Genomic DNA, 18,262 nt, shown 5'->3' on the forward strand with positions numbered 1-18,262 from the left:
TGTTGTGGTCCTACAACCAGCAAGTTTTCGGTAAGAGTGGAGAAGCAGTGAAAATAAGAGACAAAACAAGACAAAAATATAATTATTAGTATGCTACGAATTATTATAATAAACGTATAAAAAAAGGGCAACCCGACAATTTAACAATTTAATCTATAAATGTTATTAACAATCAGGCGGATCATGTTTTATCCATCAGCATGCGTCGCAAGATCTCTGATAGCAGGACATAATTTAATTATTTTCATTTAATTGTAACATTAAATTTGACATTTTTACATTTAATTTTGACATTTTACATTTTTAAAACTTTCAACACGCACTCAAACGCACACATATATAGCTGTATCTTGTGTATTGTCATTAAATGGTCCGTGTTTCATTCTCCCAGCAGAAAGCATGACTGTTGTGATTGGATTTGAGGGCAGTGCTAATAAGATTGGCGTGGGTATCATCAGAGATGGGGAAGTTCTGTCAAACCCCAGACGCACTTACATCACCCCACCTGGCCAAGGTGAGCTCATCTGATCTATCATTACTTCTTCTGGACAGAGTCATCTTCACATATAACAATTCACCATGCTTTCACATTACCATTTTATATAATCACCTCCCATGATCTTCTCAGGGTTCCTACCTGGAGAGACGGCCAAACACCATCGTGGTGTGATTCTCACTGTGCTCCAGGAGGCACTAGATGAAGCAGGGCTGAAAGCGGCTGATATTGACTGTGTGGCGTACACTAAAGGTGAATATTTATGACTTGCCTTTAATCCACTGTGCATTTTTCCACACTGCTCCATTCATCAGATATCTCCTGTTGTACAGGGCCTGGAATGGGGGCTCCTCTGGTAACAGTGGCAATTGTGGCCAGGACAGTCGCTCAGTTGTGGGGGAAGCCATTGTTGGGGGTAAATCACTGTATTGGACACATAGAGATGGGCCGTTTGATCACCAATGCCCAAAACCCCACTGTCCTGTATGTGAGCGGAGGAAATACTCAGGTAGGTATTGAAGAGTTTAAAAATTAGTCTACTATGATATCCATGTCCTTGAAATAATTATATTGGCATTCTCACATTTCGTTTAACATAAACGAACATGAATTCTCTATATTGCTTCTACAGGTTATTGCATATTCTGAACGACGTTACAGAATATTTGGCGAGACAATTGATATTGCTGTGGGAAACTGCCTGGACCGGTTTGCAAGGGTCATCAAGGTCATTATTTGGTTAATAGCCTTGTATGTTTGTGTACAACATTTTTTTTAATGTGGAGGATTTGTAAGATTACATTGTTTACCTGTATTCACAGATCTCAAATGATCCCAGTCCTGGATACAACATTGAACAGATGGCAAAGAAGTGAGTTCCCATGCACTTCAATATTTAAATATCTAATTTGAGCACTTGTTTGATGTATGTTAATATATATTTAATATATATTTACCGGTATTCGCTTAGCAGATTCTTTTATCCAAAGCGACTTACAGTGCATTCAGGCTAACAGTTTTTACCTAACATGTGTATATATTCATATATGCATTCATATATATCTATATATATTCATTCTTTAGAGGCACCAAGTATATAGAGCTGCCGTATACAGTGAAGGGTATGGATGTGTCATTTTCTGGGATTTTGTCCTATATAGAGGTGAGATGAATGTCTGGGAGATGCATAAGTCTTTAAATTAATAATCATTAGTAAGTAATCATTTCATTCACACGCAGGACGCTGCTCACAAACTGCTTAGTGCAAGTCAATGTTCGCCTGAGGATTTGTGTTTCTCTCTACAAGTACGTACCTGTAACCTGTGCCTCACTATGCTTGCAATAAGAAACATTCATTTGTGATTGTGAAAAGTGACTAAAAATACCATGGATTGACAGGAGACTGTGTTTGCCATGCTGGTGGAGATCACAGAAAGAGCCATGGCTCACTGCGGCTCTCAGGAGGTTCTGATCGTCGGAGGAGTCGGCTGTAAGGGTTTTAATGTGTATTAGTTTACATTCATCTTATATCAAAAACTTGGTCTTTGTATTGTAGTTTTCTGTGAGCATCTAAATGTGTTCTTCTGTAGGTAACCTGCGTCTACAGGAGATGATGGGGGTCATGTGTAAGGAGAGAGGTGCACGACTTTTTGCCACAGATGAGAGGTGAGAGAGATGGCATCACTGCTGAAAGAACTCATGACAGTCGATTTCAATGGTTGTTAATCTCTTCATGTCATATTGTAGCTTTTGTATAGACAATGGAGCAATGATTGCACAGGCCGGATGGGAAATGTTCCGCTCGGGTCAAGTCACTGAGCTTTCAGACTCCTGGATTACACAAAGGTAAACCAACATCACAAAATAGCCATCAAAAACATCAGCATCACACAGCAAGAAGCTACAAACATATTCAGTTAAAGGAATAGTTCACCCAAAATTCAACTTCTGCTGAAAATGTACTCAACCTCAAGATTTGTTTCTTCATGAAGAATTTTACCGTTACATGACTTGCTCATAATCTGCAGTGAATGGGTGCCGTCAGAATGAAAGATCTCTGTGCACTAGAGCATCTAGGCATAAAAAAAGTTTTTCCCCAAAACCATCTCCATCTTAAACAGTCAACATAAATTATTACCTGTTTTATGCAAATAATTTTTGCAATTGAAATTATGTAAATACATATTAATGTTTTTATTTATACAACTGTACACAAATCTTTTGTTCCATATTTTACTACATTAATATTATTGATTTAATTGTTCTTTGAGTTCTCATGTCATGTATGTATGAGCTTCTAAAAAATCAACAATTCCTTGTGTTTACACACACTTAGCCATTAAAGCTAAATCTGATTCAAACAGCTGATAAAAACATTACAATCAACAAGTTATGCACACACACTCCTGTCCATCAGTTAACATCTCATGAAGAGAAAAGCTGTGCATGTAAGAAACAAATCCATCATTACGGCATTTTAACGGTCACTTCTGTAGTCCACAATCAATAATAATGTTTCCTCCAGTGAGAAAGTCAATCCCCTGTTGTCCTCTTACATCACAATCCTCCTAAATATGATTTCAGACAGTTTTGGACTGCTTTCATTTTCAGATGAACTATTCCTTTAATAAAACATTTTGCTGTGCGCACATTCTTTTCACAGATAGCAATGCTATTTTATCATTAGCCTGTTGATTTCCTATTGCTTGCTGAAATTAAATATAGACCCGAGATAAGAACTGTTTTTCTTGTTTAGCTGTGACATGATCATTCATTAATGGTCTGTTGTGTTTTTTAGGTACAGAACAGATGAAGTGGAGGTCACATGGCGGGACTGATGTTTGGATCTGGTTATTTAGGAATTTCAGTGGCACTAAATGTCAAGGAGTACAACTTATAACGTACAATCCCATTATACAACCTCATGAAATATTCAGTTTAACATCAGGGACAGAAGTAGTTTAATTTCCCAGTTAAAGGCAGAATTGTCTAATATTTTTGTAAAAACACTGAATAAAAAATACCTATTAACCTAAAGCCTCAAATCATTTGAATACTTATGATGTGGTGAAGTGCTGAATAAAAGCAGTATTAAAGGGATCATATGATGCGATTTAAATTTTTCCTTTCTCTTTGGAGTGTCACAAGCTCTTGGTGCGTAATGAAGATCTGTAAAGTTGCAAAGATTAAAGTCTCAAATACAAAGAGATATTCCATATCAAAATTAAGACTTTGCCATGCCCCCCTAAAACAGCTCATTCAACAAGCCCCAACATATCTACGACACGATGTGGAACTATTTGCGTAATGCCGCCCAAATGTTAATGCAAAGAAAGAAGCAAGCCATGGTTTCAATAAATGCAGTTAGTGTTGAAGCAGCCATGGCAGGGAGATGCTGTGTGTATCTAGACTAAAGCAAAAGCACTTTATTTGGCCTTCTAAAAGTAGATGCATTTAAGAAGCTTTAAGATTACAACAGAACAGCAACGCTTTCGGCCAATCACAATGCACAGGGTCAGTTGGCCAATCAGAGCAGGAATTGGAAGATGGGGCTTTGTAGACAACTGCGTTTGAGAGGACCTACAATAATGTACAGTATTTGAAAAATGTATTGTTTTTTTAGAATTAGATCATGTCAAAATATTCTGTTACACCAAATAATGATCTTTAAAAAAAAAAGCATCATATGACCCCTTTAAACTCACAATCACATTATGCATCACTAAAGGAACAGTTCATAAAGAAATTTGCTGAGTTGTACAAATGTAGCATTACATCACTTGCTCATAAATGGATCCTATGCAGTGAATGGGTGCCGTCAGAATAAGAGACCAAACAGTTTAAAAAAAAAAAAGTATGTTTACTTATGTAATTGATGGACTGTTTTTATCAGCTGTCTGGACTCTCATAACTGAAACACCCAGTGACTCTACAAATAAATGATGGATCGATAACTGAAATACTAAATATCCACATTTTATTTCCTATAGATTTATACAAAAAAAAAAAGACCATGAAATATTTTAACAAGTTTATTCATTTTTATTATGCAACACTGATTGATTAAATCTCTGAACATCTTCCAGTGTAAATATTTGTATGTTAAAAAAAAAAAAAAATGAGGTCATACACAGTAACAAATTCCTATCAGGATTTATGACCGATATTGAATCTGGGTGAAATATATATATTAAAAACAGCATTAAGACCAATAGACATTTGAAGGTGCTGCCATAATGTGCCAATGTCACCTCTGTAAACTTCATGAGAACAATTTATGTGGCAAGAAAGGGATTATCACAGGAGGGAAGACTGATGAAGACATTCTGGATCTGGTTCTAAAAACGAGCTCAGTCTTTAGAGAAAGGGATGACGTTCGACTACAGGTCAGAAAGTGCTCGATTTAACCACTCACACACAAGTAGGAACAAGGGAGGAATAAAAGATTCTTTAACTGTAAAACTGCAGTTCACTTAAATAAAATTGCAGTTCTTGTTTCTTTAAAAGACAATTCTCCACCATTAAAATGACAGAGGTATGCAGAGGGACTCTGCGCCTGAGGCAGACTCTGTTGTAAGGCAACCGAGAAGTCCAAGACATCTATCTTCATAGGGAAACAAGTCCAAAGTGTCTCGGTAGAAATGTTGAGGGGATGAGAACCTGAGTGCGGGGTGTTTGTGGGTGTGTATCTTGATTGTTTGTGTGTGTGTGTGTGTGTGTGTGAGTGTTTGTGTGCTAGGCGGGCGACTCCAGGGCGTTCTTGTACCATACAATCTTTTCAGGGTCTGAAAAACAAAGCAAGTCGGTTAAAACGGTCTAAAAAAGTGATTCTGCTCGTTTTATGGAAATTAGGGCATATTATTACATGATATTCCAAGAAAACCAACATTGTGATATTTAGTTTAGTTGACGATATGAAAAAATACAGGAAAGTTCACCAGATGACTTGAAAATTTTGAAAAAATTAATTACAGAATAAGTGAGGCAATTTTGTTGTGAGATGTAAAAAAAAAAAAAAAAAAAGTTTGTGTCCGTCAAAGATCCTTTTAGACCTGATTTTTTTTTTATTCTTTATAACAACTAAATCAAACCTCTTTCAATAGTGTAAGCTTGCAAAAATTCTCTTTACTTGATCTTTTATAAGGAATACTCCCACTGTTTTTGACAAATTCAATAAAAAAATAGCTATAAAATAAAATGATAGTGATTATTTTTAAATATTAAACTATTGTAATATCGCAATGTTGAAATAAAATATTTTATAAAAATGTAAAATTAAACAAAATAAAATGCACTAATTTTAGATTCTTATTGTAAAAATGTAGTATTTAAAGGGTTACTCCAGCCCAAAATTGAAATTGTCAATCACTTCCCCCATGTTGTGGTGCGTATGCTCTTCTGTGTCCTCCGCACCACAAGGAAGTACTGTTTTATTTGAAATCAATGCTAAATACACGTAGAAACAGGAAATGGAAATGGAGTGACACAGAGGAGACCAATGACAAGAATTACTGAATAATCGTTATTTTTGTCCCTGTCGCTTCATATGACCCAGATAGTATTCTGGAGTATTCTGATGACAACTTTTCTTAACTTTTAATGGACCTTGACACTGTTATTTACTTGGCAGTCTATGGGACAGTCTCAAGCGTTCAGGTTTTCATCCAAAATATCTTAAATTGTGCTATGAAGACGAATGGAGTTTGGAACGACATGGGGGTAAGCGATTAATGACAATTTTCATTTTAGGGTGGAGTATGTCTTTAATAAAACCAAGTATTTAACAAAAAATTTAAAATGACAACAATTATTTAAGTATTTAATTAATATTTAAAATAATATTTAATTAAAATGCAGTGTCCTTGATTTGACAAGTGCCATATCGAGATATCAATTTCATCTTGAAATATCATGCAGCCCTAAAGGAGAGTAATAAAAACAGACAGACACCAACCTTGTTTTTGTCTCCAATATATTGCTTTCCATTCTGCGGATCAAAAACAATTACAGTGAGATAAGAAAGACATACTTTTTTTGCCTTTTGCAACCTTAACTACATCGCCTTACCTTGTGTGTGATACTCCAATGCTTCCTCCAGGTGGCGACAGCTGAGCAGCAGCTCCTCTGAACTCTCGGAGCCTCTCGTGACTTGACCAGGCAGAGACTCTGAAGAGACATGGGGTGGTTTTACAGTAACCTCTCCAGCAACCGGGTGGAGACCGGGATTCTTCTCCTGGGGAGTATCTGCCTCCGGGCTGTCACTGATGAAGCTGAGTCCCCACTGGTTCTGCAGCAAAACCCCGATACCAGGGGGCTCTTCGGTCGCCCCCACAGAACCTCCTCCTGCTTTCACTTTGGAGGCGTAGCTGACGGTCGGCTGCAGTTTGGCGGGGCTGTCTTTCACTGGGAAAGCAGGTGGAGGTCTGAGTAAAGACAGGCTGTTGTCTACCCATCGTTCCTTCTGACTGGTTCTGGAGTGTCTCTCATCTGAGCGTGGGCCCGCCCTCGGACCATCACGCCGAAAGCTTCTTGACTTATTGTGGAGTCGACGCTCTCTCGACGTGAAGGTCTGGGTGTGACCCACCCCATTCAGAGAACCTTCCAGGCCACTCGTGGAGCCTTGACGTTTATCCATCCCAGAGGGACAGCCGCCTCCTCCCCCACCACAGCTGCCAGAGCCGGGGGAGAGGCGACGGTTTCGGATCTGAGGTTCTGGTTTATGGGGTGACACTAAGACAGCCGGATCACACAAGGGGTCGGACTCACACACTGCATTGCTTGACTCCCAGGTACCTAAAAAAAGAAAGAATCAATGAATCAACAAGAATTACATTTCCGACGAGTGCTTGCAGTGTTCAGCCAATCACAATCCATTGGATCAGTTGGCCAATCAGAGCAGGCTTCGCTTGTCAGAAGGAGGGACTTTGTAGAAAATAATGAGTTTGAGAGATGCGGGGGATATAGGACCTACAATAACAGAGTATTTGAAAAATAATGTGTTTTTTTAACATTAAATCTTGCCAACGTTTTCTGTTACACCAAATGCACAAAATAATGATCTTTAAAAGCATCATATGACCTCTTTAAATGCAAGTCAAGTGTCTGCTTTACGGTTTCAAATAAACTTTGTGAAAATAAAATTTTAAGACCTTGGTGAAATAAATGTACCACCGCCATTCAGTGTAACAAATATTTATGTAAATATGAAACGACATGCTTTATTCTGACCAGTAATTATTAATTAATAAAGTAAAATATTAAAGACTCCTTGCTGACAAATGGGTAAACCTAGTGGTCTGAAAGATACTGGCAAAGATTTACAATGACATTTCATTCGTATTTTGAATGAAGGCTCTTTTTATGATCCTTGACTAGCCAGCCACTATCTATCTATCTATATATATACATACACACACACACACACAGATATAGTGGTGCTCGAAAGTTTGGGCTCCCCTTGCAGGATCTGTGAAAATTTGAATAATTTTGAAAAAATAAGAGAGATCATACTAAATGCATGTTATTTTTTTTTATTTTTTTAGTACTGTCCTGAGTAAGCTTTTTTACATAAAATATGTTTGCATATAGTCCACAAGACAAAATACAGTCACTGCTGGAAAGGGTTCAAATATGCAAAATTGCTGGAAACTTAAAGAATCTGCAGGACCTTAAAGATTTTTCTGTTCTGAGTTTAACCGTTCAGAATATATATCTATATAACCACGGGAATGCATTCAAATGCCCCAAGCAATGCAACGAGTCAATGAGGCATAGCAAGATGTAACTGGAAATTTCTAGTCGGCGCCTCATTCACATCGGCAGTCTCGAAGAGGCCTAACGGCAGAAACTAAGACGGGTCTTAAAAAAAAAAAAAAGTCCTACTCACAAACAAAATTAATTAATAACGCATTACAGATCACTGATTTCAGCACCTTCTAATATATTCACGCAGTTTACAACAGTCTAGAAACAGCACAACGCCTAGATACTGGCACGCATCTTATGTGGTCTAAATTAACAAAAATATCTTTGTAATTCTGAGCAGTTACTATATCGTTAAATATGAGTAAAAATATCATTAACGACATTTCAAGGAGGTTTAAGCGTGTGGAGATTGTCAACGCTAGCAGCAGGCCGCTTGTGTTTGTATGTTTAGCGCCCATAACAACCGCCTTTACACCGTTCCGCATTACAAATACAACATAAAGAGCTACTGCTTGTGATTTCAGATCATTAAAAATATCAACGATAACAAAGAATGATGATTGTGACATCAGAAAGATCGAGAATCCAAAGTTTCATAAGTCTCATTCTGTCCCACTCGAGCACAAACAACTTCGCGTTACAAAACACTCTCACCGTTAAACAACCAAAACGAACAGAATGTATATTTATGTCACCCCTCACCTGTTTTGATATGCATTTCGGTGTGATAAATCCGGTTTTTGAGCACGGTTGAGACTTCAGTATGTGTACGTGAGTGTGTCGCGCAGCGGCGTGTTGCTTAATGCGATCACACGGAAGTGACAGTCACCAGGGGGAATGGGGCGATGACAGTTTCCGGTGTGCTGCAGGCGCGAATAAGAGCGGGAAAGCCCATTTGAAATTATTTTATGAATGATAACCACACAGTCTATGGTGATGACAAGAAAACTAATAATTATCCAGATTTTATTATAGCATACTGTTACATTATTTTAAAAAAATCATAAATACGTACATTTAGTTGTACATTTATGTACAGTTAAACTCAATTACTTACAATGTAAAATACTATACTGTGTGTAGCTAGTCTATGAAATGGTTTAAAGTTATCTAAAAACAAAAAATGATTAGGCTCCTTACAATTCCAGAAACGAATAGGTCTAAAAAAAAAAAACCAAACAAAAAAAAAAAAAAAAACCATGAAATTAAAATATATACCACATATTAGCTGTACAATCAAATGCAAATGAGAATCACCCTTCTCTAATTGGCTATTAACAAATCATGTTTCACAAGACCTGTAACTACAGACAACTGACCATTAAAGTTAATTATATCTTTAAGGAAAATAGTAAATTTTTTTGCATGTTGTCCCACCTTCAGTGTCCATTATCTCCACTTTGTCGAAGTGTATCTTTCATAAACATACAAACAAACAAAAAAATGACATGTTTCTTCTTTCCAGATTGTGGTCACTTCTTCCTTTGCTGCCTTTCCTGACCTCTTCACAGGAATCTGTGCTGTCTCTGTTACTTCTGTGTTCTGAGGTTTTTCCCTCAGTTTATTGATCTATTGTCTCATGGAGTACATGATCAAGCTCTTTATCCGAGGTTATCTGTGTTTTTCTGTTTGTATTGTGTTTCATCACTCGCTTGAGGAGGATGATTGTTTGTGGTAGTCGAGTTATAAGATTTAACTGTTGTTCTGCTGGTTTATGAACGTTGACCTTCTCTCTGGGATCAATCTCCCTTTGCAAACTCTCTGAAACAATCACAAACATTGACTAAAATAAAAATGAAAACAAGGATGAAAGTATGATCAGTTTGATCATGATGTGATGATATCCTGACAGTAAAAATAATAAAAGCAATTGTAATGTTATAACATCTTTCGTATTTCCTGATCAACTCCCTTTTAAAGATTAAAGGGCAAAAGAAAAATCTGGGTGAGTGTTCTGATTGAACACAAACATAACTTCAGAAGTATATGGCTTTGTTGTGTATGAGGGATTTACATTTTGGTATTTCACCGATTTATTAGACTATAAACCTTGGACCCATGGAATAGGTTGACATTACAAAACAAACCTAACAATGATTTACTCACTCGAGTCTATTTCCACTGGAAACATAACCACAGTTATGTTCTATGAAAATAGTTCTACACTGTAATGAATTGCTGTAAAAATTACAGCATTATTTTACAGCCGCGGACTGTTTTTTAATAATACAGCATATTGCTGTAAACTGCAATGCATTCTGGGGTCACGTGTAGGTCTGACTCAAATTTACAGAATTTTGCTGTAAATTTCAAATCTTCGGAGCCGCATCGTCAACGGTCGAGGAGATTAACGTTAAAGACAAGAGGAGTGATTCACAACTGTGGTAAGTGACTTCAGTTTTTTATATTTCTTGTTTGGTAGTTTATAGTATATGAATGCATCTACATTCGCGGATTATATTGGTAACCCCAGATTCAAGCATCATCCGTCCGCGGGGCGCGAGGCAGAATTGCGCGGGGTTTCAGTAGCGCGGTCGCGGTAGGATTTCACACATCCCCCGGCGCTATAGCAGCCATGGACAGAAAATCTCTGGAATCCTTCGTTATGAATGACATGTTTCAGTGCTAATAGTTTATATTCACTGTAACTTAGTGTTTATCAGCACACTTCGTCGTGATTATTTTATGATGTAAAACAACTTTGCACATGCAGTCATCTGTTAACACGGGCGCCGAAATAAAACGCGTTTCTAAAGCCTCGCGGTCAGTCAGGGTCGCTCACGGAGGATGTGTGTGTCATATAAATTCTCAGTGGTGCTTTTCTAAGAGGTTAACGTAACCAGTGAGATGTAGATTTTTTTTGAGCATTTGCTAACTTCAGGTAACGTTAATGTGAAAACTTTAACAAATCTGTTTGATATAAAGTCTGCTTTGTATAGTTAGCCTAATTTATTACCTTAGGGCGACCAAATACGTTTTCCTTGAAATTATTAAATATGCTATTTATATATATGTGTCTATATTTATGTCGGCCGGCAAATCTTGTGTGTATTTTGGCACAGGGTGCACAAAGGCACCTTATCAGTGCGGTGACACTTGAACAAATGAACTGATCATGCGCGACACTGACCAATAAACAAACGAGTTGTTTTATTGCGTCTATGACTTGAATCTTATCATCAGTTGTAGTGATGGGAAGTTCGGATCATTTTACCGAATCGGACTTTTGAGTCTCGTTCAGCAAAATGAACGAATCTTTTTTCGAGTCATTTCAAATGAACGAACAACCAGAAGGTTCAGGAAGAAAAAAACAAAGTGCTTGCAGTCTGTTTCACATTAGGAGGCATTTTGCTGCATAACCGATCCACCACAAACCATATGCAACTATGGAAGCTCAACTTCCATTAAATGGACTGAAAACGCTCAAGTAACGTTATAGGTCTCAAAACGCTTGCTCTGCGCCACTGGATACACACCATAGACAGTAAAAGAAATATGTGCATGTCACAGACTGTCTGGGCATGCACTTCCGCGTTTCAGAGATCCGCCTTTTACTTTCCGTCAACATTACATTAATTAACGTTTAGAAAATTTATTTTTGACATTTGTGAATCAGTTCAGAATCGTCTGCTTATGCATTGCGATACATTTAAGAATCACATTTTTATCCCACCCCTACTAAATATAGTATGTAATGTAAATGTAAAAATCTGAAATACAAAAAAAAAAAAAAAAAATGGTATAGGTATTAATTACTATTGTGATATTGATTGTTTTAGGAGACACTTCGAAAGTGGGCACTGGATGCTGAGTATTGAAGGCGAGGTGGTGTGTGAGGGCACTCAGCCCAGTTTCCTGTCCGGCCTTGCCACTCTGTTTGCTGCTTATTACTAGTTTAATCTTGAGTATCAGGAGGAAGCAGTGTGTACCTTGGAGTTCATTCAAAGGTAATGGTTGAATTCTAACAACTTCAGAACCAGCATTTTATAGATAAGTTATATCAGAACATTCCTTTTAATAATGTTATGTTATCAGTGTTATTTCTGTTGATGCCTTTAAAACAATGTGTCTTAACTCGAGAAGAGAATATATTTGTCTCCCTATTTAACACCAGCAAGCTATTGAGTTAAATATGTTTTTTTTTTATTATTAGTGGACATCTCCAACTTTCTTGGAGGTCCTAAAACCGCTCTTAATTACATATTGTCTGTTTCATGACCCTTTAGGTGCTTTGTGGGCATAAATCCAGAGAGAGGACCCAAAGCCAAGGGAAAAGTGCCATCGAAATAAAAACAGGACAAGTGATACAGAAGAAAATGTGTGGCAGTCAACCCACATGTTGCCACTCTTCTGTGCAAATTCCAATGGAATTTCTGAAATGTAAGGATACACACACACCAAGATTGCGTCTTCCTTTTATTGTTCTCTATCTGCCTTTGACTGTACCTCTCATCCCTCTATCTCTCTCTGACTGTACCTCTCATCCCTGTATCTGTCTCTGACTGTATCTGTCCTCCCCCTATTTGTTTCTGAAAGTATTATTATGTTTTGTAATATATCTAATGTATTGTCCTCTTTACTCTTTTCAATATTTCTAGTCACACTTTGAATCCTGGGATGGAACTTCATCTGGAGCATAATTGTTATTTGGTTGATTTTTATCTGTTTGATGGAAAGTTTGTATGACTTCTGCAAGTGCGCGGCTCCTTCCGGTCAGTCATGCATCACTTTTTTTTGTATGACTTGTTTGGCAATATTGGTCTATTCCTTAATGATGATAGCTATCTGAAAATGTCTTTGTGGTTTTTAAAGGATTAGTTCACCCAAAAATGAAAATTAAGTCAATAATTACTTATGTCGTTTCACACCCGTAAGATCTTCGTTCATCCTCACAACACATAATAAGATGTGGCTCAGTGAAGCGTGCATTTCTAGCAAGATCATTTCTTTTTTTCAATGCCCAGAAAGCCTCTAAAACATTTAAAACAATTCATGTGACTACAGTTGTTCAACCTAAATATTATAAAGCGACGAGAATACTTTTTTTGCCAACCCCCCCCCCCCATCTCCCAAAACAAAGATTTTATTCAACTATATCTAGTGATGGGCGATCTCAAAACACTGCTTCATGAAGCTTAGAAGCTTTACGAATCTTTTGTTTCAAATCATTTGCTCAGAACGTGTATCAAACTGCAAAAGTCACACGAACCATTGAAATTTCAAAACACTTATGACGTAACGAAGCCTCATTTACTGAAATCATGTGACTTTGGCAGTTTGATATGCTCTGATTTGAACTGAAAGATTAATAAAGCTTTGAAGCTTCATGAAGCAGTGTCATCCATCACGAGATACTGTTGAATAGTCATTATTTAGTTTTTTGGCACACAAAAAGTATTTTCATTGCTTCATTACACTAAGGTTGAACCACTGTAGTCACATAAACTGTTTTAAATATGTTTTTAGTACCTTTCTGGGCATTGGAAAGGGAAATGATCTTGCTAGCAATGTAGGCATCACTGGGCCATCAGGTTTTATAAAAAATATCTTAATGTGTGTTGTGAAGATGAACAAAGGTTTTAAGGGTGTGGAATGACATGAGGGTGAGAAATGACAGAATTTTCACTTTTGGGTGAACTGTTTTAATATGACCATGTTGGTCATGTTTCGGTTATAACGCAGTTTGAATATTTCTTTGTGTCAAGGTCCATGATGGCCATTATGTTCCAAGTAATAAAAAAGAAATCATGCCAAAATTTCATATCCATTTAAAAAAAAAATGAAATAATTTTAAAATAAATAAAAATGAGTTCAAAATAATATACTTTTTATGTCATTTTTTTAATGTAAATTTGAAAGTGATATATAACATTTTGACCTGTTTTTTTTTAGATTTTAAAAATGTTATTTTTTTATATTTTTTTGGTGAATTAAGTTATGCATTATATAACACTTTATGCAGTTAAAGTTAAGTCAGCAATAGGGAAAATATATTGTATGCTATCATTTTACATACTTTAAATATAGCAAATACACATATGCTTTTTTTCAAAGAATTGCTTTGCACAGTAAACTACTTGAAAGTGTGCATTTGCTATTTAAATAATTGTTAAATGCCATATACAATGTATTAAAAATGCAGTATATAATATATTTTTTTGTAAAAATGCAGTATACAAAATATAAAAAAATTACTGTAAATTTTACAGTAAAATACTGGCAGCAGGGTTGCCAGCCAGTTACTGTAAATTTTACAGTAGTCTTACTGTAATTTAATTTACAGAATTTTACTGTAATTGAGAATACAGGAAAAATCTGTAAATTAAATTACAGTACGACTACTGTAAAATTTACAGTACCTGGCTGGCAACCCTGCTGCCAGTATTTTTACTGTAAAATTTACAGTAATTTTTTAACAGTGTAGGCATTTTTAACCTCCTGTGAAAGCCAATGCAGAACCCTCATGTTTATGTATTTTGTTAATCAGAATAAAAAACCTGCACGACCCATTATGGTCTTTAAAGGAACTTCTCAGAATCAAAAGTAAGTTAATTCATATGTCCTCACTAAACTATAATGTTAATTAATGGTTGTTGTTGTCGAGGGAAAAAGAGATAGATAATCTAAGGATCGGATGTTTGGAAAGGGGTATGGTAGGTTTTTTCTTTTTTAAAGTTTGTTTATATTTATTTTGATGAATGTCCAATAAGCTAGGGTGAATTCAGATCATTTGGGACACATTTTAACCAACTAACAACAGGTCAAACAACTAAAAATCAAGTCAGCAATCTTGATGGCATTCCCGAGACCTTAGTTTCAGTAGTCATGTCAAAGCAGTAAATAAATTCGCATATTTTCATCTAAAAAAATTGCAAGAATTAGATGTTTTGTTTCCAGTCAAAACTTGTTCATGCCTTTATCACCAGCAGGGTGGACTATTGTAATGTGCTTCTCACCGGCCTTCCCAAAAAGACCATTAGACAGCTGCAGCTCATCCAGAACGCTGCTGCCAGGATTCTGACTAGAACCAGAAAATCTGAGCATATCACACCAGTCCTCAGGTCCTTACACTGGCTTCCAGTTACATTTAGGATTGATTTTAAAGTACTTTTACTCGTATATAAGTCACTCAATGACCTCGGACCGAAATACATTGCAGATATGTTCACAGAATATAAACCTAACAGACCACTCAGATCATCAGGATCGAGTCAGTTAGAAATACCAAGGGTTCACACAAAACAAGTGGAGTCCGCCTTTAGTTACTATGCTGCCAGCAGTTGGAATCAGCTTCCTGAAGAGATCAGATGTGCTAAAACATTAGCCACTTTTAAATCTAGATTCAAAACTGATCTGTTTAGCTGTGCATTTATTTATCTGTGCAATGCCCGAACTGATTGCACTGTATTTTATGAATTGTATTTCATGCAACCCAAAATGATTGCACTGTCTTAAATTAATTTGAAATCAGGTTTTTAAATTCCTTGTTTTATTTTTGTGACTATTTTTTTATTTTTTAATGAGTATTTTACTTGCTTTTATGTAAAGCACTTTGAATTACCACTGTGTATAAAATGTGCTATGTAAATAAACTTGCCTTGCCTTGCCTTCAGACGCTGGTGGAGAAAAGTGGAAATAGATACCAGGTTTTCAACAACAAGATCAAAGACAATGGCACTCAGGCACACAGAACTGATGCACAAGATAGAGGAGTTGGTGTTAGAACAGATGCTAAATAACACAGAAAATTAAGGGAATATTCAACCATCTTGGTACATGGCGAACTGAGGTTTGGTGGAAAGGTACAAATTGGGAAAGTTCAAATGACACCTAAAAACATTAATCGTGGTGAGTTGTCTTTTTTTAACAGTAGTTTTCCTCATTTTATTATGGAAGCTTGTTTCCATCATGCAAGTCTATGTATCAAAATCTGCATTTTATGACTCACAATTGTGAGTTTATTACACTGTTGGGGAAAGTTACTTTTAAAAGTTATGCATCACAATATCATGCTGCTCCCTAAATTTTTACTAAATACATAGTTACTTTTTTATGGAAAGCAATGTGCTATGTATGTTTTTGCAAATATGGGCTGGGCTTCCTTGTTTGTTTTTAATGTAATATTTTTGGCAAATGTAAAAGTCTCAGGATGAAGGAAATGTAAATTCACGTCTGTACAGTAGATGGCACAACTTTCATACCTTCAGCTTTCAAACATACTTTTATTCTGGATTGCATGAAGACTATGATATTTCTTTCCACAAAGGGACAGGAGAGCTGTCAGTAAATAAATGGGAAAACAAAAGCAACTGGCATTAGAAAAAGTACCTCAAATATTTTCTTGTCATTGCATTACTTTACTAGAAAAAGTAATCTGATTACGTAGCTCATGTTACTTTTAATGTGTTACCCCCAACATTGCTTGATTAGGTCTGAAAGTTGATAATGATATTGAACGTTGGTATTGGTTTAAAGTTTGTTAATGTTTTTGTAGCTGACATTCGAGGAGAGCATCAAAGGATTAAGATGTCTGAACATTTGCTCTTGCTCTTAAAGATTTTGTGGGCCATCCTTTCTGTATTACCACAAAAATACGCCTTACACTGCTCTAATTGCAAAAAAAAGAGCCTTTATGGATTTTTCCAGTCAGAGAACCTGCAGAACCTAATTGACCAATGGGGTGACGTGACATTGAGGAGCTGGAGGCATTTATAGATTCTCATTTCAAGATGGTGTGGAAGGAGGCTATGAACAACCCTAAATACAGCAACTCTGAAGGTTCAGGCATCACTGAGAACGATCTGGGACATCTGGCCTCAACTGACAGGAAACTGTCATAGCTTGACATCCTGGAGGGAGCACAAAGAGACTTGCGGGAGATGAAACAACAATCAAGCATTATAGTGTATTTCAGGAACTGAAGGACAGGAGTAAAAAGAGACACACGACCCCAGTTGACCCTCTGAAGCAACTGCATCAGCAGAAAGTGAAGAATTCGGTCGATCAGATGAAAAGTGAATCTCAACTTCCAGTACTGAAATGAAAAAAATAGTAAACATGTTTATCAAAATGGGTCATGTCTATAACTTCACTGTATAAAGTATAACAAGATGATGTGCATTTTTCAATCTGAAAGAAAAAGAATGCAAAATAAAAATACAAGGATTAGTAGATTACAAATATGAGTAAATCCTTTAATTCTATATATTTTAATACATCTGGCATCCCACAATTCTCATACAAATGTATGATCTCTAATTCTTTTGAACAGCATGTAGACACTGTCATGAGTGCTGGTGACAGAAAAAAAGAATATATATATATATATATAATTTTATTTGAAATGTGAATTCATATTAAATGCTGTAAAACTTGTTGTCCCTGTTGTATTTGGTTTTTGATGTAAGGCTTTACATAACTGGCAAAATTTCACATCATCAAATATATATATTAAAAAAGTCACACAGTTCTGCATTTGACAATGTGTAACATCTCACCTGTTCCTGCAGACTCTTGTTTATAAGTCACAGGACTGTCTCTTTCAGCTTTTCCACAATCCATGATGTCTTTCCTCTGGGTTCTTCTGACCCATAATGCAGACCCATGTAAGAAAAATATCTTGACACAGAAAGAAGTTAAAGATTAGTGCATTCACTGGTAGAATTTACAAACAATATTTCGCTGGTAAATAGGCCTACTGGATAATCTTCATGAGAAAACAGATCAACTGTTTGTTGTGGAAAAACTGTTCTTCTAGAGTAGCTTTACATGCAGAGGATCATGGTGTGGCCTATGCAGGATCCACAATCGAAAAGATAAATATAGCTTAAATGAAGCATATTCACAGAGCACATAAAAAGCAGTAAAAGTCAAAAAATGTAATAGAATTCTCAAAAAATCTTGAAGATCATCTACACATTACACGATCATTGACTGCCGTCTGTTCAACCGATATCACTGAAAGATCGTGACAGAGAATGTGTTCTGGTAGCAGAATGCAGACCGATGAACCGTGAACCCGCACAGACCCCTTAAAGGCGTTTGACAGTGTGACGCGACGCG

General features: G+C 36.5%; 3 protein-coding genes and 3 long non-coding RNA genes across 9 annotated transcripts in view; 4 read left to right on the top strand and 2 right to left on the bottom strand.

Moving 5' to 3' along the window:
- LOC113048471 (B-cell receptor CD22-like) overlaps positions 1-18,262 on the top strand; it is a 1,131,192-nt gene that overhangs the window by 637,254 nt on the left and 475,676 nt on the right. The gene's annotated exons all lie outside the window — the stretch shown is intronic.
- osgep (O-sialoglycoprotein endopeptidase) lies at positions 12-3,532 on the top strand. Its single transcript, XM_026210396.1, has 12 exons — positions 12-30; positions 392-514; positions 629-748; positions 829-1,004; positions 1,128-1,223; positions 1,318-1,367; positions 1,580-1,658; positions 1,736-1,801; positions 1,895-1,985; positions 2,086-2,161; positions 2,243-2,341; positions 3,294-3,532. Exons 2-12 carry the CDS (start codon positions 400-402, stop codon positions 3,331-3,333), a joined length of 1,008 nt encoding a protein of 335 aa, XP_026066181.1. The 5' UTR covers positions 12-30; positions 392-399; the 3' UTR covers positions 3,334-3,532.
- On the bottom strand, positions 4,602-9,730 carry LOC113048542 (uncharacterized). 2 transcript variants are annotated; one of them, XM_026210415.1, is made up of 5 exons: positions 9,578-9,723; positions 8,903-9,063; positions 6,563-7,288; positions 6,450-6,482; positions 4,602-5,280 (listed from the first exon to the last, which is right to left on the bottom strand). In XM_026210415.1, the coding sequence occupies exons 2-5, from the start codon at positions 8,916-8,918 to the stop codon at positions 5,231-5,233; spliced, it is 825 nt and encodes a 274-aa protein (XP_026066200.1). In that variant the 5' UTR covers positions 8,919-9,063; positions 9,578-9,723; the 3' UTR covers positions 4,602-5,230. The 2 variants fall into 2 exon arrangements, with proteins under 2 accessions (XP_026066200.1, XP_026066201.1); XM_026210416.1 differs by lacking the exon at positions 8,903-9,063 and having other exon boundaries at positions 9,578-9,730.
- LOC113048579 (uncharacterized) lies at positions 10,388-12,484 on the top strand. Its single transcript, XR_003276501.1, has 3 exons — positions 10,388-10,584; positions 11,980-12,147; positions 12,427-12,484. It is a non-coding gene; the product is annotated as an uncharacterized LOC113048579 (long non-coding RNA).
- On the top strand, positions 14,633-16,827 carry LOC113048581 (uncharacterized). Its single transcript, XR_003276502.1, has 3 exons — positions 14,633-14,743; positions 15,814-16,048; positions 16,695-16,827. It is a non-coding gene; the product is annotated as an uncharacterized LOC113048581 (long non-coding RNA).
- On the bottom strand, positions 16,283-18,197 carry LOC113048585 (uncharacterized). The gene is made up of 2 exons (XR_003276506.1): positions 17,698-18,197; positions 16,283-17,234 (listed from the first exon to the last, which is right to left on the bottom strand). It is a non-coding gene; the product is annotated as an uncharacterized LOC113048585 (long non-coding RNA).

The sequence above is a fragment of the Carassius auratus genome, chromosome 29 (genome assembly GCF_003368295.1).
Source record: "Carassius auratus strain Wakin chromosome 29, ASM336829v1, whole genome shotgun sequence".
Lineage (NCBI taxonomy): Eukaryota > Metazoa > Chordata > Actinopteri > Cypriniformes > Cyprinidae > Carassius > Carassius auratus.